Consider the following 21898-nt stretch of genomic DNA (forward strand, 5'->3'; position numbering starts at 1 on the left):
CTTCACAGCTGCTGGTGGTGGTGGTGATTAGTCTATTCAAAGCCTCACGGTAGTATATGCAACCATGTATGTACATCTTGCTCACAGTTTAACATTCATTTTTCTCTCGTTGATTTTTCCGATGATCTCTGTCGATCACGACTTTGCCGAATTCCGTCTCCTTGGAAAAAAATATCGAATTGGCTGAGAATTAGCTTTTTTCAGTCGACGCTTGTGAGACGTTGGATCAGGCATCAAGATTCGTGGTGCAGGAAGGCAACGCATAATTTTCAGAATAAATAAGCCAGTATCCGTTAATTGTCAATATAAATATGTTGTTCTGGAGGTCACGTGCTCGGGTTTTCCAGACAGAGGTGCAAGTTTCGAATCTTTGTCTTTGTCAGATTTACGTTCGAATTCTTCAGTTTTTTCTTTTTTCTTTCTTCACGTTATTAGAATCGCGCACAAAATTTCACGTGCAATTAGAATTGCGTATTAAATTTCAAGTGCAATTTTAGAAATCGCACACAAAATTTTACATGCAATTTTTAAAATCGTGCACAAAATTTCACATGCAATTAGAATTGCACATAAAGTTTGAAGTGCGATTTTTGAAATTCGGTAATCTGATTCCGGCTGTCATTAATTTCACTCCTTTGTGAATGGAGCTGAGACTATTTTTTTTAATCTATCCAAGGCCCTGGTCAAAGAAGGAAAAAAAAACACAAAATATGCACACACACACAGGGATGCAAGCGGACGGGGATAGGCGAGTGTTTTGCTAATCAAATTTTTTTAGGGAAGCTAATCACGCTAATCACAGGCTGCAAGTGGCCGTGGACTGAGAAACAAGGCGTTCCCATAAGCAATATATAGGAGTTCCTAGCTAGTGTTGGATTCATAGCCATGATTAGTTTCGTGGAAGCCCATTTTACGCAGGATGCTCGGCCTATTAAATGAAAAAGACAAGACAAACAAAGAACAAATCACACAAACATCAATTAAAGGTACAGATGAGAGGCCCAAATATTCGTTAACCAGCCCAGCCACTATCCACATACACGCTGCCAGTCTTTGTAAAACCTCAGTTCTAACGCTTCACTCACCAGCCCAGCCCAATCACTATCCACACACTTCCCCGTCTGCCTAAACCCTAATTCAGGACACTATAAATGCCTCACCCGCCGCCGCCGCCGCCGCCTCAACCCCCTCGGCCAAAATGCAGATCTTCGTGAAGACCCTCACGGGCAAGACCATCACCCTTGAGGTTGAGAGCAGCGATACCATCGACAATGTCAAGGCTAAGATCCAGGACAAGGAGGGTAAGATTTCTTCTCAGATTCTCAGTTCATGTGTTCCATTTCCCGCGACTCCAGAGCTGTTCTTGTATGATTAGATTTCTCCGTGGATCCTAGCTAAGTTGGTTTTTCTCCGATAGGGATCCCGCCGGACCAGCAGCGGCTGATCTTCGCCGGTAAGCAGTTGGAGGACGGCCGCACCCTTGCGGACTACAACATCCAGAAGGAGTCGACCCTCCATCTCGTCCTCAGGCTCCGTGGAGGCATCATCGAGCCCTCCCTGCAGGCGCTTGCCCGCAAGTACAACCAGGAGAAGATGATCTGCCGCAAGTAAGAACAGCCGGCGTGCTAACCCCTTTCTTTTACACTCAGCGCTTGTTAGCCCAGACTTAATTTCTGTTAGTGACGAAGATTATCTGTCGGTTAGAAATCATATACGGATGTGCATATTGTTAATGAGAAGTGCAGGATATTCGGTAATGTATGTAGCTATCTGGATGCTCCTTATTACGAATCATGTACAATTACTCAGATTTGATATACAGGTTTGCAGCAAAATAGAAACTAGTAGAATAGTTCGGAACATTTATCAGACGACTGTATACTACTCCCTCCGTTCCTAAATACCACAAGTATTTCGGAGTGGAGGGAGTAGTTGTTTTTGTAAAAGCCATATAGCGTAGTCATTTACAATCGCCAATGAATATCATTTCATTTTTCAATTGAGCCATGCACATTTTGTCATGTCCGCACTCTGAGCTGTGCGGATGGTGCTAACTACTAAAAACGGAATTAGTTACTGTGGCCAGAAAGGTACAAGTTGCAAATAGTTAATCAAATACACCACATAATTCATCTCTGATGAAGTTGGACATTCCTACCTCGTCAGCACCCTTTCCCAATGCACCCAATTGAAATCTAGTCAGCAAGCAAACCTACACCTTATATGGTTATATTTATCTACTCTTTTATTTCTTTTAGATTTCACTTCCATCTCATGCACTCTTATTGGGAAATATTGATTTGGGTTGCAATAAGATAACCTAAAGCATTTTTTCATAAACGATTGCGGCAGAATGTCTGGGAAACTCTGGACATGTTTTTTCTTGTAGATTGTTGCATTTTCTAGTAAGTCCTAGGCTTTTTTGCTGGTACTTCTGTTTTGTTGCTCTTGACTGTTGCTTCTGTGGCAACCAATTAATGTCATAGGTCCCATGCTCTTTTGCTGGTTCCTTTCTGTTTTTTTTGTATTGTCATCTGTGACAACCAATTATTGGCTCGATGATGACTACTCTTGCTTTAACCACACTGAATATGAAGACTGGACGAAGTGAATTCTCCTTTGCCTTGTGCTCTGCTCTCTCAACTGTTTCTTGTGAAGTCTCTTTCTTTTGATGAAGAACTACACTGGAATTTTCCCTGTTGATGTTCTTCATCAAAGGATTGAGATAGAAGGATGTGATGAGATTGGGAGCTCCAAGTGGAGAGGTCTGAATCTCTTCTCATAGATCTTCCATGTGGAAAAAATTGGCCTTCACTGAGAGCCACCATGGAATTCTTCTTCTTTTGTGCAAGGCCTTTTTAGTTTGGTTTTCCTTAAGAATTATGAACCTTCTTCTATGCTGCAATTTTTTTGGGTATATTTTGGGGTATCTAATCACACCATGTGACTTTGATACTTTCTTTGTTCTTGTAGATGTAGTGTATTTTTACATGCATAGTAACATGTTGCTCATATGTGCAACTTTTCTTTTTATAGACACTTTTATTCTTATTTGTCTGACTTCCTGCTTTGTTTGCCTTGTAGAATCTAGTAACATGATAATTTTTCCATCTATGTGCAGATGCTATGCACGCCTGCATCCCAGGGCTGTCAACTGCCGCAAGAAGAAGTGTGGCCACAGCAACCAGCTGAGGCCCAAGAAGAAGATCAAGAACTAGAGTTCCAGTAGTCATTTCCTTTGACCGGATAAATCCACCGTCATGTCAAGAGTTTATGCCTCGTTATCGTCTGTCTCTGTTTGTCGTTGAACCTTATTTACTTTGCTTTCAGCCTCCTGTTGCCCTGTTGTTGTGGGTGATACCTGACAGTACTGGTATATGGTAGCAAACTGTATTTTCTTTGTATGTGCTTTGCATGCGCTTGCTATGTTCTTTTAGCTTTCTTCATTCTGTGATGCTGTACTCCTAGTCAGGAAGATGTTTATTGCTTAACGTGACAATCCTGGCCATTTTCCAGGACAGAATGCCAGATTGCTCAGGCTAAAATGTCAACAGCTGGTGCTGCTGCTGTCTGGCGTGTCAAACTTCTCTGTTTAAGGTCTAATAGGAAAATTACTTGGCTAGAACAACTACTTCCTCCCTGATCCTTACTCCGACAAGTTTCACGATGCAGGAGAACATTCAGTTAGGGAATGTTTGGATGCCTGCATGGCCTTGGCCCCGCGCCCGAGCTGCAAATTTTGGCCCGTTTGGTTTCCGGCCGCGCAGCCGTCGTGCTTCCCCTCCTTTGCTGGGCCGCTGCCTCCTTCCCCTCCTCCCTCCTGCTGTTCCGCCGCGTGCCATCCTTCTTTCTATGCTGGGCGCCTGGGCTGCACCACCCTTCCTCCGCCGCTCGCTGCTCCTGCGCGCCACAGCTTGCATGTCCCGTGCTGTATCCCCTGTGCGGTGCAGGCCGATGACATGCGGGCATAGAAACTGAAACTGGGAGAAAGTCGGTGACGACAGTGACAAACTCATACGATAGATTAGTGCCAGGCACTAGCAAGGCAAAGGGGCCAAATGGGCCAAAGAGCAGCAACGCGCCACCAAAGGTCCTGCCCGTCTGCCCATCGACGTGGCAGCCACGGTTCCAGCCATCTCCATGGGCGAGCTGAACAACATCACCCGGAACTTCGGGCAGAAGGCTTTGATCGGAGAAGACTCCTACGGCCAGATTTACCGGGGCCGTGCTGGCTTCGGTGCATAAAAATGTTGCCATCAAGAAGATCGATCCCAGTATGTCCAACTACTCTGAAGCAGACTTCTCCAGTCAGGTCTGTAAAGCAGATTCAGCATTGTGCTCCAATAAGATGTTCCGTAGTTGCGCTGAGAACAACGCTGAACTGAGCTTCGTCCGGTGCAGCTGTCGATGGTGTCGAGGCTGAAGAACGAGTACTTCATCCAGCTGATGGCCACGACTTGGATGCGAGCCACAGGGTCCTGATCTACCAGTTCGCGACGAAACACCTCTTTGCACGACACTATACATGGTACTACTACATTTCTCTGTCTTCTGATCTTCCAAGTTTCAACTGCCGGACGCTTGTTTCATTTGGAAACACAGAAAATAAAAATGCAGGTAAGATGGGGCGTGAAGGATGCCACGTTGGCCCGGCGCTGAAAGATCGCGTATGGCGCGGCGAGGGACCTGGAGTACCTCGAAAATTCGTGGGCGGTTTGTGGTTTTCATTTTTCCTCTTCGAATGTAGGCCTCGAACTCGAAGGTACGCGATGACGGGGCAGCTGAACCAGAAGAGCAACGTGTATAGCTTCGGTGTCATCTTTCTGGACGTGCTGACCGGCAGGAAGCTAGCTAGTCCGTGGACCATACCATGCCCGAGGGACAGCAGAGTCTTGTAACCTGGGTAGAGCCATCGATTCCCGGGTGCGTGTTGTTGCAATTTTCTGCCACGTATTACGAAGACCCACAAGCTTTGCTGAGATTCCGAGTGCTGTTTTGCTGGTACAAAATTAATTAACGAAGGCGACACCGAGGTTGGGAGAGGACAAGGTGAAGCAGTGCATCGATCCGAAGCTTGGGAATAATGACTATCCACCAAAGGCAGTAGCGAAGGTAATGATGCAGGTGGGGTCATGGTCTCCTTGAGACCATTCATGTTTTCTCATGGTCATGGATCTTATTATGTGTTCCAATTATTGGCAAATGTTTACTTGGTGCTGCATTTTCTCGATCGGTTTTCAGGATTTAGATGTTTTCCATGTCTCGATCTGTTTATGGGCACCTAAGGGAACATGCTATAAATCTGTTCTTATCTTGACTTTACACACGTTACACTAGTTGACGACAACTGCTGGTACTGCAGAAGACGTAATAAAACCATATCAACAAAGATTCCATTCGGCGAGAAAACGTTAAGGTATCAGTTTCAGAAGAAAACGTCAAATGTACGCGGAAGCAGACAATGTCTTCAGTATATCCGCAGATTTTGCAGCCTGTGGTCATGCATTTTACTTAGTTTATCTCCAGATTGTCTCTTGTTGCTTTTCTTCTTTCTATGACCTGTGTTTGTCACTCTCTCCTGGTTGAGCTCGCCTCGGCCCGCTTTGATATATGAATGACATGCCGTGTTGTTTCGTCAAAAAAAAGTCTGTTGTTATGAGCTAGTGCTTGAAATTTTTTGTTTCAGAAAGAAAGAAAAAAAGCCAGTGCTGAAATCACAAGTAAACTGCGTGTCAAGCTAGCAGCAACATTACGCGTCCCTTTCAGAATTCTTCATCATAGGAGGCAACCGCGCATCCCGGTAGCCCTGTACTGTGTGGAAAAGATGTGTTGGATTTAATTCGCACGTCGTAATTAACGGCTGGTCTGAGCACTGTGGCGTTCGTAATATCTCTCGTCTCAGTACTGTCATGAATACCCGCGCGCGGGACCAAGCTAGCGGCGCTACCGACAAGCCGCGGATAAGCCACCCATCATCTCTTGCTTAGTTGCTTGCGGCAATTGCTGAAGCAACAATGCTATACGTACGACACTATTTGTACGATAGCTTGGTACGATTAGACTCAAATTTGTTCACGGTCAGCATGTGGGGCCGTCTGGACACATTGCTTCTCAGTCTGCTCGTACGCGGATCGTACACGATTTGATAGTACGCAAAGTTTCGTTGCTGAAGCTAGCGAAGAGGAGAAAGCAAACGGCAGGAAGTAGACAAAGAGAGAGCTTGGCAACTTAGCCCAAGAGCGGATAGTGTGCAGAATCTGGTTTGCTGTGGCCTGCGTTGGGAGTTCCGGTGCTAAAGCTCTCCATTTGATTCGTTCTCGCCATACCAGTCCGTACTCAGCTTGAAACGTTTTTGTCCTTTGAATCTTATCTACATAGCGCTTGAAGGAAAAATACAGAGCTTGAGAGACCCACACTGCATGTTAGGTAGGCGACTGACGAGACGGGTTGCTGAATGCTGCGTCGACCGCATGCTGCCGCTCAGGCACGTGAGGTGCCGAGCTTAGGACATAGATCCCGATCTGCATAGCCATTCCAGTGAGATATCAATGTTAAATGATAGTACTAATACTTGAGCATGTTTGAGTCCGAAGAAGATTTCCCAGTTGACTAGAGACCCTGGATATTCCTTATTGTTTCTTCCCTTTTCTGCGAGAGCCGGATGTTTATTCTTTGCCATGAGGGCCATGAGGTTCGACTCCCACGGAGCAAACCAAACTCTTCTTCGTTGCTTATTACTGGCGAACGTTCGCTGGTTTTAGACTTTTAGGCACCGCGGGTAGACTACCCCGGGGTAGTTGACATCTGACCCCGCAGATTGTAGCTCCTCTTAAATCGTGACGTTACACGGGGGAGTATTTTAGAACGCATCTCCATTAATTCTGGTTCCGGTTGAATGTCGCTGTCTGTCGTCCCGGTCTCCCCCGGAGTTGTTCCATGGTTTCCTCTTCGATCGCAAAAAACAAAAGAATCGATCAGATAAAGACGTCTTCTATAATAGGTACCCCAGCTTCAACTGCCATCTCAGAGGACGTGGCAGCTTTCAATAAAACCCACCCCCGCAGTTTACTGCATCTGGAGGATTTTTTTTTTTGAAATGGATGGATGATGTTTGGCTGACACTAATTAACCGCATGCCCATGTGCCTCATTTGATTGAGTTGCAGCTGCTGGTCCGATGTTGAGGTCGATCTGGCGATGCCATCGTGCAATGAAGACTGTCCTAGATGACCATGGCTGGATCGACCTGAACAAATCCCGTTTTCAATTTCTGAGGACTCCCGGCTTGGGTGTATTCTAGAAAAAAAAATCTGAGGACCAGCTAGTTGCGCCTGAAAAGCATGACTGGAACGCTGAAACACGTTAAGAAAAGGGACCTAATTAAGCACCTACAAATAGACGGCGACAAGGAAGATATACAAGAAACTCTCCATTATTTGGACGAGGCATGCAGCAGATGGCAAGAACGTGCATTGCAATTGCCGAATCTTTTTCTTCCCCGCGTAAAACCTGCGCTCGTAGACAAACAACAAAATGGTTCTACCAGCTTGGGACGGGTTCGACTTCAATAAAATAACTGCGTTCGAATTACGGTGAATCATCGTGAGATTTCTTTGGTCTAATCATTTTTTGGCCTATGTTTTTATTTGGCTAACCAGCATTTTTTATGTTCACGGCTATTTTTAGATGGTTGTAAAATAAATTCAGTCGGTCATAAGTAATGTTTCAAGATTTTTTTCAAAAAATAGCCACAGATCCTATTTCGATGTCCTGAGTGGCGATAATAGCTTCATATATGTATACAGTTGAGTAGGAGGATGGTAGGGATTAGGGAAGGAGGTGTGCCCTGTGGTAGGAGGAGACTGGCTAGGGTTTGAGCCTGTTGCCCCTTCCTGTCACGCTTGTCTGCCAAATAAATCTTGCACAATAAGAAAATTGGCATGGCAGAGGTAAAAATGCGCTAATTTATTATTTTCGTTCTGTCCATGTGATAGATGGTCTAACGAGTGCCACCAACAAAGTACAAATCCGGAACTCATACCAACCCCTATAGCACCATGCAACTTTTGCAATCACTGAAAGTCTGAAACAATGATTTTAGGTGTAAGTCTCACCAAGTGTTCAAGTAACAAGTGTAATTTCTCCCGAGTATTCGCCGCTCTACTAAGCAGGAGGAGGGGGGCAAAGAGGGTGACCTGCCCAGTCAATGTGCACATACGGGAAGTAGGAGATGACGCTTCTTGGTGGATCAACAACAACTGGGCGACGAGGGTGGTTTTGCCGCTCTTCGTCTGTTTCTTGTTATTCTTCACACATTCATCTCCCTACCCCATCCCCTGCTGTCGTTGTCTTTCTTTGCGTCTACTATTGCTGCTGATCCAATATGCGTCTATCTAGCTCGCTGGATCCACTAGGTGCCTCTAGAGCGGAAGATGCTAGCGATCAACTATCTCTTGTTTGTTCATTGTCATATATATGATGTTATATTTTCATAACAATGGCATGTCCTTGGAAGTAATACATAAAGTTTACGTTAACCATGATGGCTCTATGGTTTACCCTTCTTGTTTTACTGTATCTGATGTGTTTTTGCGGGTGCGCATGCAATGGTGATGATCATATTGGGCAGGGTGATGCTGGGATTGTTTACTCATGTGTAATGTTGCTACTGCAAAAGGTGTATATGTAAACTTCTATGGTATCATTCGTATAGGTATTTGTCATGCTAAGCTTTGCTACGCAATGTTCAAAAGTACTACTCCCTCCGTCCAACAAAAGATGTCTCAAGTTTGTCAAAATTTAGATGTATCTAGACATAACTTAATGTATAGATACATTCAAATTTTGACAAACTTGAGACATCCTTTATTGGACAAAGGAAGTATCATATTTACTCGAAAAATTTCACCTATGGTTATTTAGCATTTACAGTAAATTGATCCAGGGCGACCTATCTGCTTACAAGAAGCATGCAAATTGTAAGTAATTTCAAGATAAGAGAATAATTTTCTTTTTCATGTGTGATCTTGTTATGTTTTCTCAAAGAGTCCTAGATGACGAGATTGTACATCCACTCTCCCAATCACTTCCTTAATCTTGTTATGCCGTATTTTGCTCCCTCTACTTCGAACATATAAGTAAGTTCGATTTCTTTATCTGAGATTGGACACATAAAAAGAGCATAAATTTGTTAGTATAAAAAAATATGTTTAGGCGGGAACGGATCTTGGCATGTCTATTTTTATTCTTATCTGGCTGAACTTAGTCTCGTCCACCCTAGCCATTAGCCACTACCGGGCTGCAATTGCAATTTGAATTGCAGGCTGCTCTCAAAGTTCAACCTTCCATCATTTTGTATGTATAAATTACATAGACCGTTGGCAAATGGTCCAAAGCGAAGAAATATTATCACTAGCCATTGTCCAACGAGGTCCAAAAAATACAATCTTGGCCCGTTCAGTATTGTGTTTGAACTTTCAATAGTCTGTAACGTGTTTTCTCGGAGGAAAAAACATTGAATATTGTGATCTGCAGGCAAGTAGATCTTGTTATTAGGCCTTGATGCTGTCTTTTAAACGTCAACACCAACATTTTGTCTACATGGCATATGCTAGATATTTCTCTCTTCACACAAACCAACATAAATATTAGCTGAAAATATTTTTTCACAAAGCTATTAAAAAAAGATGTGTCTATTTCTAAGTCGTCTGTTTTTAAAAAATGAGTTTTCAATATCAGTCGACATTTCAGAACTGTTGGATTAAGATCCGAGGGTCACCCTCATTCTCTCGTCTCCCACTTGTTATCGTTGGATTAAGATCCGATAACTAACATGTCGATTGATCTCTAACTAAAAAACAGGCCACTTATCAATAGCAAAACCGTTTAAAAAATATACGGTGCATTGGAAATGTGCTACCGGCAGGCACCTTTGAATGTGCTAATAATGTGATCCGAGCCGTAGATCACACGATCGCTTGCCCACGTGCATTGATCGCGGCCGCAACCCCGTACGTACTTTCCCGTTTAAGCCCAGCCGCAGACACCGCGCGATCAGCCGCACAGGAACGGAACAGAACAGGGCAGGACAGCACGGTAGAAGAACGTATATACGTGGCCGTGCGCCAAAGGACGGAGGGAGGGGGCGTCAAAAATAAGAAGCGGCGAAGGGGGACGAACGATCCGAGTGCACAGAGAGAAAAAAGAGAGAGGAGGGAGGCGGGGCTCGACTCGCGCCGGGAGGGGAGGAGAGGAGGGCATGGACGCGAACGGGCCCGGGCACGGGGACAATGGGGCGCGGGCGCCGCTCCTCGCCGGGCGGCGGCGGAACTCGGTGGGGTCGATGCGGGGGGAGTTCGTGTCGCGGCTGCCCAAGAAGGTGCTCGACGCCGTCGACCCGGAGAGGCCGTCCCACGTCGACTTCTCCCGCTCCAAGGGCCTCCTCGAAGGTTCTGAAGCCTCCCTCTCGCAGATTTTATTTTTGCATCCTCCTCCCCTCGCATTACTTCTTCTTTGAAGCCAAGAACAGTTATTTTCTTTCCTTTTTAAACATGTATTGTATTTGGCATTCTGCTGTCGATCAGCTTCCATCCTCGTAATGTTTCAAGGACGGCGCAGGCACTTTTGTGGGTTTTCTTATTCGACTGCTTGTGATCTTAGTTCCAAAATTCCCATGGATAATTCGGGTCTTTGGATCTCTTGACTCCTTATGGCTGTATTGCTGGGAGAAAGGAGGCACTTATTCTGTGTTCTGCACACAAAAAGAGAGGGATATACCTGCCTCTTGATTGTTTGTACGTTTTATTACTAGTTTGTACGGTACCCCTTACTTTATGATGCAACAGTTCTTGGGTTTAATCCAATGCCTTTAGTGCTTGTGTTTTGTTTCTTATGGTTTGCAAGCTGTCATGGTCGTAGCCCGCAGGTCAAAAGGTCATTTCTTGTTTGCCTTTTGTGTTTGTTTTGCTCAAAATTCCTTCAGGGTTATGTTGATTCTTTTCGGAAAATATCCCAGACATATAAAAAGGAGCAGGCACTCTAGTATAGTATGGCGTAGTAGGTCTGTTTAAATTTTCCCTGAAACTATACTATGATTGTTAGCTGTGCTTGCATATATTTCTCAATTTATTTTTCTGGTCTGTATAGACCTGTCAACTTTGATCCTTATGTTTCTTTTTCTAGATCTTACTTAGATACTAAGAGACATCAAGACAAAAAAAAACATAGGGTAGGAACGTGTACAATCTATAATAGCGGCAGGCGTCAGTTTTTAATACCATTATCTTCGTCAGGATGTTCTGCATCTGCTCATGTGCTCTCTTTTTTCTGTCTATCTTTATACGACAGTGGAAAATTTAGACTTTGTTCTCTCGAGTGAGATATGGAATATGCACCTCTTTGAGATCAAACAGAGTGTTACGAATTTTCGACATAACAGACAATTTAATTATGCATTTCCATCGGCTGTATCATTGGTCATTTCCTCTGATTCTTCTAATTGAATTGGAGGGTTCTTTTATTTCTATCAGTAGTTGGATCCAATCCAAGCTAGCTGTCCTTGTCTGTCCTTGTTGTTTATTGGAACAAAATAAATGTTGAACAGTAGGCGAGATTGCATTCATAATATGCTAACATTGCATCCTTCATTTCTTTTTTGCTGTTCCTATTCCTATTATGGCTTTCGTAGCCAGTGATCCAGTTTTACTTCTTGGATAATTTTTTCCTACGAACTGTCAATGTATTTGTACTTGTTAGGATAAGCATACCATAGTTTACACTCTACAAGTATATCGCATATGACTATATGAACTATTCTTAATATGATGGTTCCCCATGTCCAAGTAGGGTAGGACGTGATAAAAAAATTCTTATTATATGTGCAATATTAACACTTTTTAACTTCTCTGATGTTGTACTGTGATTACCTTTTGGGCTTATTTAGGAGAGAAAGAATATTACGAGAAACAGTTTGCCACCTTGAGATCCTTTGAGGAGGTTGACTCACTAGAAGAATCCAATGTAATAAGTGAAGAAGAGGAGCTCCTGGAGCAAAGACAGAGTGAATTTGCCATGAAGCTATCAAATTACGCAAACGTTATTCTCTTGGCATTGAAGGTTGGCTTTTGCCCTTTGTTTTCAGTCTGCTTGCTAGAACTCCTTTAGGTTGATTATACAATTTATACTTTCTAGTTTTCTTCAGATATATGCTACAGTTAAAAGTGGTTCAATTGCCATAGCTGCATCGACACTTGATTCGTTGCTTGATCTCATGGCTGGTGGTATCCTTTGGTTCACACATCTATCGATGAAGAGCATCAATGTGTACAAGTATCCCATTGGTAAACTGAGGGTGCAGCCTGTAGGCATTATCATCTTCGCTGCTGTTATGGCTACTTTAGGTACAATTGTTCTTTGTCGAAAAAGGAGATTCATCAAGAATCAAGTCCTGTCCTTACTTGTTTGCTTTTTCTTATGTACTAAAACTGTTGTATTCAAAAAGTAATTAATAATAAATTTGCATTTACAGGATTCCAAGTATTTCTTCAAGCTGTTGAAAAGCTAGTAGTGAACGAGACTCCAGATAAATTGACCCCAGTACAACTCATGTGGCTATATTCGATCATGATCTTTGCAACGGTAGTTAAGCTAACTCTCTGGCTCTACTGCCGGACATCTGGTAACAACATAGTCCGCGCCTATGCTAAGGTTGATATCCTATTGCATTTCTTGATTTGACTAGCTGATTTGAATGAACAAATGATCATAATTGGACAAAGTTTTGTGATGGGTTTGTTTCCACAGGATCATTATTTTGATGTGGTCACGAATGTCGTCGGTTTGGCTGCTGCTGTTCTCGGTGACAGGTTCTACTGGTGGATCGACCCAGTTGGTGCAATCGTCCTTGCGATTTATACAATTACAAACTGGTCTGGAACAGTGTGGGAAAATGCAGGTTTGCATTTGCATTACTTGTTAACTTGGCATATGAAACATCACGTGCTCTTGTGTATCTTTGTTCAATAATAAGAATAATCTGATGCAACGGGAAAACGTTCCACACAAGAACATCTGCTAGGATAGATTGTTTTGATAGGCCTACTGGACATGGAAGTCTCAAAGGACTTGCTCTAAAAACATGCTGTATTTTGGAAAGAACTACTCCCTCCGTCCCATATTAAGTGACTCAAATTTGCCAAAATATGTATGTATATATACCTAAAAAGCGTTTAGATACATGTAATATTTCGTCACTTAATATGAGATGGAGGGATTACATAGCTTGAACAGTTGGTTGCTCCAACATACTGAGGGCTGACATGTAATTGCAATTGCGTCCATATGACATCAAGGTTATTTGCATGTCAGTAAGCTACATTGATAGATAGCCATATATCCCTTGTACAGTTGTTCCCTCTTCTAATTGAATCGCAGTGAATCCTGCTTGCCTGTCAAAAAAAATAGATAGCCATATATTAATACATATTGCTATCCTTGATGCAGTATCACTAGTAGGTGAATCAGCTCCCCCAGAAATGCTGCAGAAGTTGACATACTTAGCTATCAGACACGATCCTCAAATTAAGCGTGTTGATACAGTTCGGGCCTACACCTTCGGAGTACTTTACTTTGTTGAGGTTAGAATCATCTTTTTGAAACACTGAGCGCTGGGATGATATTAAATGTACACTCAATGGTTTTATGGATACACAAATATTACTATGTGTCTGTGAACTTCCTTTTTATGGATACACAAATATGTCGATTCATTACAGAAAAATAAAGAAACAGAACGGACACAAGATTTGTACATCAACTCATCCTGTTTGAATTTTGAATGGGATGTCTAAGTTATTTAAGTTTCAGGTGCTCCCTTGTGATATAGCCAGGCAACAAGTTGTCACTCCTGTAAACTGGGGTTTTATTTTCGCTTTTGGTCTCTGATGATAAAATGATTTTAGTAACACTTTTAGTGATAATGTTTGCCTTGAGAAATGTGAAGTGTGCTGTAGGAGTATGGTGCATACTTTCTCCTGCAGTAATAGAAGTCGTAGTTCAACACAACACTGCTTAAGTGAATGACATCACATTGGGTTAGAAACTGGTAATTCAGTAGCTTCATATGAAAAAAGGCACACAACACTAATATTTTCAGTATTTCTGTGAACTTCACAACTCATATGATCAATGGAATGGCAGGTTGACATTGAGCTCCCGGAGGATTTGCCACTCAAGGAGGCGCATGCCATTGGAGAATCACTTCAAATAAAGATCGAGGAGCTCCCAGAAGTCGAGCGGGCGTTCGTTCATCTTGATTTTGAGTGTGATCACAAGCCGGAACACTCAATTCTCAGCAAGCTTCCTAGCAGCCAACCTTGATTACCAATCGAATTCCACACTGGAAACGGAAGATATTGGCTATTTGCTTGCCTTGCAGGTCTGCTACAGTACTCAGTGTCCTGTGCTATATGTAGCGCTGACATCGAGGGCGGCGTTGGTCGGTCATAAGGGCCGACATTGACTGCGGCGTTGATCATGATATCCTAAGTTGGGGATATCTAAGAGATAAGGACCAAAATGTTGGAGACTGTATGGACTGATTTTGTGGACCCTCTATTTTGTTTGGCTTGTTGAAGGTGTAATTGTTTCTGTGCTAGTAGGGCTGCAGTGTAGAACTTCTTGGGCACAAAATGGAAGCACCTTTTGGCTTTAAGGGATTTCTCTGTGCTCAAAACCAATGAACTTTGTGGAAATTTGCAAAGAAAAACATTTGGAAAAAATGACCTGTATGAAATATTGTTTCTATCTTTTTTGAGAGGAAAATATTTTATCTATCTAAGTGGAACTTGAGAAAGTAGTTTCTGTCGTCGACTGTGAAGATCGGGCCCAGCTATTGAACAGAAGATCGGGCCCAGCTATTGTACAGCAGAAAAAAAAACTCTGAGGAAACGCATCGAGACACGAAAACAAATTAGATCTGTCAGATGCCATGAGAAGAGAAATCAGATACACCGTGCCGGTCGTTCCCAAATTCCAGTGATACACCTCGTCAGCTCGTCTAGACATGGCTAATTTTTTTTAAATAATACAATTCTTTTAATTATTTTCAAAAATAATACGCGTTTTTTAAAAATATCAAAAATAATACGGCATCGGCCTGGGCGAGACCGATTAGGCCCAATCGGCCTAGGCCAGGCCGCCTACTCAGCCCGCGGGGCCCCCACGAGGAAGTCGGCTTGGTCCAGGCTGACTGAAGCTCGCCGTGGCCGAAAGCGGCCTGGTGGGTTCCGGGTCGGAATCTTTTTCCTTTTTCCTTTTTCACTTTCCCTTCCCATCCCTCCTGTGCGTGCCCGAGCAGCCCAGCTTCTTCCTCCTCTGCTTGTTCTCCCAGCCAGTTTCTTCTCTTCTGTGTTCTTCATTTTCTCCTCAAATGCCCCCATTTTCTAACCCAAATTAGTGCACTTTGATCCCATTTAACCCACAAAATCGCATCCCCTACCTAGTTGGCACCCAAAGACACCTCGGATCTACTGTTTTCATTGGCCATGTAGAACTAATTTTGTAGTGCAAAGTTGGAGCAATGGTGGTGGTTTGGAGGAGTTTGGAGGTGGTGGTGCTCATCCGGTGACTGTGAGGCTACTCGAAGTTGTGTTCACACGCTTCAAGGTAAATCCTAATCTCTCACGTATTTATCCTATAATGTATATGTTTATGAGGATACGTGTGTACTGCTTCAATGTATATGTTTTGATTGGAGCAATGGTGGTGATGCCAGAAGTATGTTTTAGCGTTTGGTAGTGCTCATTATTTTGGATAACGGTTAATGTCGTACTGCTTAGTATTTGATGCGTCTAAATATTATGGCCGGTAGTAATATGTTTTGATAGACGAGATTTTTTTTATGCCGTACTGTTTAGTATTTGACACCTATTAATATTTTAAATCTGTCATACTGCTTAGTATTTGACGCGTCCAAATAGTATGGCCGGTAGTAATATGTTTTGATTAGGCTAGATTTTATTTATGCCGCACCGTTTAGTATTGGACGCTAATATGCCGTACTGCTTAGTATTTGACGCGTCATAATATTTTTTTTATATGCCGTACTGCTTAGTATTTGACGCGTCTAAACATTTTTTTAGGCATCAGAGATGTCCGATGTAGTGAAGTCTGTTTTTTACTACGGTTCCGGTACTGTCTTAACAACCGAGCACGGAGCTGATCTGAGTCAGTTTAAGTATGTGGAGTTGGATCTAACGGCCCCTCAAACATGGACGTTTAGTCAGTTGTAGGAATGGATGTTTAGCGTTCAATCCTGAAACATACACCGTCTGTGTGCAAGCATTGTGGACCAAGTCAAGTTCAAATATTTTCTGGATTTTGAGGTCGATAGACCGGACATCAAAGTGGGTGCGCTGGTTAGAAAGTTGCGAGAAAAGGGGAACTACACCTGTCGCCTTAATCCAGGTTGTCGCTCATGAGACCAATCCAGCTGAAGGCGAGGGTGAATCAAGTTATGACTTGTCCAATGCAAACTCTGTGTCGAATGCTGGAAGTGGTGGTTATGAATCAGGCCAGAGCTCCGGGCCAGTAGGAGAGGATGAGTACACTGGCGAGGCAGATGCAGACGAAGAAGATGGTCACTTGCAGAACGAGATGGAGGATGAAGATACAGATGGTCGTAGTTCTTATGACGATGAGTCTCATGAGTCGGACGAAGAGGAGGTGCCGATTCCTGCATCATGGAATCAGCACTTCTCTTCAGCTATGACCGTGAACGATGGGCACGACTCTGCATGGCAATATCATCAGAACAACATTGCGAAGGGTGCCAGATTTCCTGACAAGAAACATCTGCAGGATGCGATAATTGCTTGGGCAATGTCCACGCAAAGGGTTTTCAAAACAACAATCTCTTCACAAAAATATCTTACAATGGAGTGCGAACAAGTAGATTGTCCCGAGAGGGTGCATGGCTATGTTCCTAAGTATGACACAGATTGGGTTGTGAGTGACTTGGTGTTGCACACATGTGTCATTCCCAGTATCCCTCAAGACCATCGTAACCTCTTGTCGATGCTTCTTGCTCGGTTGCTTTACACGGTGATAGTGGAGAGCAAAGCAATGGAAGTGAAGGCCATCATGCATAAGGTCACGGTAAGGTTTAAGTACAACATTTCGTATGGCAAGGTTTGGAGGGCTAAGCAGAGGGCTCTTGAGGAAAGATTTGGTTCGTTTTTTGACTCGTACGACTCTGTTGTCCGCCTCCTTCATACACTGCAAGCCCGTAATCCAGGCACCTATGTCGACATCCAACACTTCTTGCACCTAGAGTATCCAGCCGTGAGGATGCTGCAACGACTGTTCTTCACTTTCGGTGTATGCGTCCAAGCTTTCCATCATTGTCGACCGGTGTTATGCGTAGATGACACTTTTCTCACTAGCAAATACAGGGGGCAGATCTTGACCGCCATTGGTCAAGACGGCAACAATCAAATCGTTCCGCTCGCATTTGCTTTCGTGGAGGGTGAGAACACTAAAAAGTTGGTTATGGTTTTTCAGGCAGCTCAAGAGAGCAGTTGTGCATGATAAGCCGAATGTGTGCATCCTTCATGACAGACATGCAGGCATACTCAGTGCGATAAGGACACTCACAAACCCTGGGCCTGATGAATAGACTCCATGGCAGGACATGCAGAGTCATTGGTGCATGCGGCATTTGGGGGCCAACTTCTTCTCGTAGTTCAGGAACAAGTTACTTATGAATCTATTCAAGAAACTCTGCAAACAGAACCAACAATGGAAGTACAGTAGGATACGTGGTTATCTTGATGAGTTCATGAAGAAACATGTTAGGAGAAGGGTTGGGACGCAGATTAAAAACTTTCAGCAGTGGATAGAGCACGAGCCTCTGGAGCAGTGGTCTTTGCTGCACGACACACATGGCGCTAGGTACGGCGTCATGACTACTAACCTGGCAAAAACATACAACTTTGTCCTGAGAGGAAATAGGGCTTTACCACTTACAACCATCGTCGAGGGTATTTTCCATGGCACGGTGAGTATTTCAGAGATAGACGCCAGAGAGCTGAAATGCATATCATGAACAACCCAAATACACCGTACTGTGAAAAGATTATGAAATACATGGATGAGAAGATGGAAAAAGCTAGGTCTCATACTGTCGTCGCCATCGGTAATCAAGAACATAGGTTTGAGGTGCGCTTGCCAACTGACAAGTTTGGCGTTGGAAATGAATTGAGGACACATGAGGTGAAGATTGGAAATGAAGCGTGGCCAACGTGTGAGTGCAGCTGCAACAAACCAAAGTTGCTTCACCTTCCTTGTTCACATGTACTTGCTGCTTGCGGGCAGCTAGGGATGGACGCAATCTCATTTGTGTCTCCCTATTACCTGAAAGAGTCTGTGCTTAGCACATGGACGGGTGAGATGCTAGGGTTTCGTGCAATGGGCAATTTCAACAAGGTAACCCCTGGTGAAAGGCGGTACATCCCTGACCCCGGGCTACTGCGGACAGGCACAGGCAAACTCCCGTCCAGGCGCATCCGAAATGATATGGATGAATCTGAAGCCGGAGGACCGTCACGACAATGTTTTCTATGCAACCATTTTGGCCACAGGGACACTTATTGTCCAACTTTCGGTACTGGTGGAGCTACTGCTCGTGGAAGAGGGAGACGTGGACGACGAGGGAGAGGAAGAAACTAGGTTTATCATGCATATGTGAAACTATGTGTTAATTTGTACTCTATGTTTTAATTTGCACTATATGTGAAACTATGTGTTAATTTGTGCTCTATGTTTTAATTTGTACTCTATGTGGAACTAAGTTTTAATTTGTACTCTGTGAAACTAAGTGTTAATCTGTGCTCTATGTTTTAATTTGTACTCTGTGTGGAACTGTTAATTTGTACGCTTTGTTCAACTATGTTTTAATATGTATTCTCGGTTTAACTATGATTAACTCTAATTTGTATGTCTAACTATGTTTATAAATGTTGCAGGTACAAAATGGAGAGAGTATCATTGCTATCTCCGGAGATTGAGAGTAAGCATCGGGCTGCTCGATTGGTGGTGCATCCTGGGAGTGTCGAGCCCCTTGTCACGCGCACTCCTAAGGAAAATTGGATGATACACCCTGCCTGGATTCGGCGGTATTTATTCAATCATCCCTTGCATGTCCATTTTATTTATGCAGTTTGAAGTGGGCTGGGCTTTTACCTTTCGCACGACTTGTTGAGGCAACTCGTGCGGAAATGGTAGAGGGTGAGCGACAAGGCTTCAACTCTACACGGCTACAAATTGACCACTCGCTGTTGAGCTGCTTAGTGGACAGATGGAGGCCCAAGACACACATGTTTCACTTTCGCTGGGGAGAGATGGCTCCTACTCTCCAGGATGTGTCGATGCTGCTGGGACTACCATTGGTGGGTGATCCCATAGGACCGTTGCAGGCACCAGCTGATTGGCAGGAGGGTATGGCACTATGCTTTCAATTTATGTGTTAATTTGTGCCCTGTTTTTTAATTTGTACTCTATGTGGAACTATGTGTTAATTTGTGCCCTACGTTTTCAAGGTATTTTTGACGGAGCTGGGCCACTCACCTCGGAGGCTCACGGACCTAACCTAGATTGGTTGCTCAATTACCAGGTTAGATCGATGTGTTTTAAGTTAATATATCATACATTAGTTTACATAAACCATGAATGAAGCTAACTTCTTTTTTTTACAGAGACGCTTTGCACACGATCAGGTCAGGAATTGCTACTCATCATTCAATGAGCAGTTCGACGTGTTGCACTCTGAGGCGGTTGTCTGGGAGCCGTACACACAGGACGCCATCGATGATAGATACCCTGACGGGATGTCCACGGTCTACATGAGAGATTACGCTTACTAGATGACAAAATCAAAGATCATCTTCGACGTCTGCGTGGAGGAGATGGCCCAGCAGAGGGTCATGAGACAGTTTGGGGCACGCCAGTTGGTCGTTCCTCCACCGACGGAGGATCCACTTCCACAGATCGTCCACAGGTATGTGCAGTTCTGCAATTTATGATTGTCGTCCAGAATTGTCCATAATTTAATTGTTCGACTTTCTATTGCGATCTCAGGTTTACCAGGAAGAGAAGTACCAGGACCCAGACTCAGTGGCTGCAGAGGGTTCAGTCGTACGTCACAGAGTGGGAGACTGCGACGACACGGGTTTGGCCATTGGAGGCCTTTGATCTCGATCTATTCAACGGATATTTGCAGAGGTACATGACAGCTACCCGATTAAGCATCATTCAGCACTCTCACCCCCAGGAGATAGTCGAGCCGAGTTTGCAAGATATGTACCCTAGCCAGTCTACTTCAGGCTCTAGACAGCACGCAGTAAGTATCTTCTATTAACATTATGCATGTGTTTGTTACGTACTTTGCCATATATATGTAATACTCTTCGTGCCAATTGCAGGCTCAGTTGACACAGGATTTACAGGCCGAGTTCGCTGCGTATGGACGTTCGCTTTCGACCAGTCCACTTCTACTACCACGGGAGCCGCACCGGTCCTGGCTTAGACGAATGGAGGAGAAGTTACGCTCTGTTTACGCGGCTATCACGTGCACCCGCACTTCGGACGTCGTTCGCCACCAGGCATCCGTACGGCCACCTCGTCACTCCACGCACCAGTAGCTGCCACGTCAGCAGGAAGCACCGCACCCCCGACACCACCCGCGTCCACGTCTACCAGAGCAGTCAACGCCCAGGCCACCACCTCCTGAGCAGGCCAGAGGTTCGTCGTGGCACCAGCCGCAGTCTTCTTTTGACTATTGGCACCAGCAGCAGGCCTCTTTTGAGGCTGGAGGTTCGGCGTGGCAGCAGCAGCCCCCCTCTTTTCAGGCTGGAGGTTCGGCGTGGCAGCACCAGCAGAGTCCTAGGATGAACTTCGAGTTTCGTCCACAAACCCAGCCACAGGGTATGTATATTTCTATCTATTGTGTTCATTACCATGACTGCTACACAATTCTAATGCTAAGTACTTTCCCACATGCAGGAGCCTACGGGCATCAGTCGTCGTTGTCCGAACCCTCGTGGGGTAGTGAGCAGGATCACGCTCAAGGAGAGGACTATTCTGTCCAACACAGGTGGATGTTCAATACTCCGCCACCAGACCCCACACAGGAGGATTCACAGTATCGTGAGGATGGGTCTGTGATTCCTCCGCGCAACGTTGTGCCACCTTATAGGTATGGCTGGACCACGCCACAGGCACCCACGGAATGCCGTCCCAGACGCCGTGCCTGATATTTGCATGTAGGACCTATGTATGAGACATATTTCTATCTATGTATGAGAGAGACATGTTACTATTTTTCACATTCTTATTCAAGTTACATTTGCAAATAAAAAACGGCAGACTAAAATACATATGCAATAGAAAGACTGAAATTAAAACCGACAACTTAAAATAAGATAACCTAACTCTAGCCCTACGAAGATGAAGTGCTCTTGCCCTTAGACGATGACGTGCTCTTTCCCTTCGGCGGTGCAGTACTCTTCCCCTTGGACGATGAAGAACTCTTACCCGTTTTGCTTGGCATGAAGATATCTTCATCGGACGATGATGTACTCTTCCCCTTGGACGATGATGTGCTCTTTCACTTCGATGGTGTAGTACTCTTCCCCTTGGACGATGAAGAACTCTTACCCGTTTTGCTTGGCATGAAGATATCTTCATCGGATTCCTCCTCTTCAACCCATAACAATGGATTTTCTAGCCCATTGTAGGTATGACTCACTCTTACCTTCACTGTGCTTCTTCCACCTTTCGTTCAACCTTAGCAGTTCTTGCCATATCTCTGCAAAAGTCCTCAATGGGAAATTGCACCTATATAA

General features: G+C 44.2%; 2 protein-coding genes across 2 annotated transcripts; both read left to right on the plus strand.

The window, feature by feature from the left end:
- The first annotated feature begins 1139 nt into the window (after window positions 1-1139).
- On the plus strand, window positions 1140-3523 carry LOC100835265 (ubiquitin-60S ribosomal protein L40-2). The gene is made up of 3 exons (XM_003558371.4): window positions 1140-1301; window positions 1418-1607; window positions 3122-3523. Exons 1-3 carry the CDS (start codon window positions 1199-1201, stop codon window positions 3216-3218), a joined length of 390 nt encoding a protein of 129 aa, XP_003558419.1. The 5' UTR covers window positions 1140-1198; the 3' UTR covers window positions 3219-3523.
- Window positions 3524-10144: 6621 nt separating this feature from the next.
- LOC100835572 (metal tolerance protein 4) lies at window positions 10145-14801 on the plus strand. Its single transcript, XM_003558372.4, has 7 exons — window positions 10145-10447; window positions 11941-12113; window positions 12199-12397; window positions 12526-12704; window positions 12801-12951; window positions 13500-13633; window positions 14196-14801. Exons 1-7 carry the CDS (start codon window positions 10258-10260, stop codon window positions 14373-14375), a joined length of 1206 nt encoding a protein of 401 aa, XP_003558420.1. The 5' UTR covers window positions 10145-10257; the 3' UTR covers window positions 14376-14801.
- Window positions 14802-21898: the final 7097 nt, after the last annotated feature.

Source organism: Brachypodium distachyon, chromosome 1, assembly GCF_000005505.3.
Source record: "Brachypodium distachyon strain Bd21 chromosome 1, Brachypodium_distachyon_v3.0, whole genome shotgun sequence".
Classification (NCBI taxonomy): Eukaryota; Viridiplantae; Streptophyta; class Magnoliopsida; order Poales; family Poaceae; genus Brachypodium; species Brachypodium distachyon.

What these genes read in the sequence shown, in the direction of transcription:
- LOC100835265 (XM_003558371.4), top strand. Translation starts at nt 1,199, where the DNA reads ATGCAGATCTTCGTGAAGACCCTCACGGGCAAGACCATCACCCTTGAG. An exon ending in TAAGATCCAGGACAAGGAGG is followed by an intron (nt 1,302 to 1,417) that starts GTAAGATTTCTT and finishes TTTCTCCGATAG; the next exon opens with GGATCCCGCCGGACCAGCAG. An exon ending in GAGAAGATGATCTGCCGCAA is followed by an intron (nt 1,608 to 3,121) that starts GTAAGAACAGCC and finishes ATCTATGTGCAG; the next exon opens with ATGCTATGCACGCCTGCATC.
- LOC100835572 (XM_003558372.4), top strand. Translation starts at nt 10,258, where the DNA reads ATGGACGCGAACGGGCCCGGGCACGGGGACAATGGGGCGCGGGCGCCG. An exon ending in TGCTGTTATGGCTACTTTAG is followed by an intron (nt 12,398 to 12,525) that starts GTACAATTGTTC and finishes TTGCATTTACAG; the next exon opens with GATTCCAAGTATTTCTTCAA. An exon ending in GAGTACTTTACTTTGTTGAG is followed by an intron (nt 13,634 to 14,195) that starts GTTAGAATCATC and finishes ATGGAATGGCAG; the next exon opens with GTTGACATTGAGCTCCCGGA.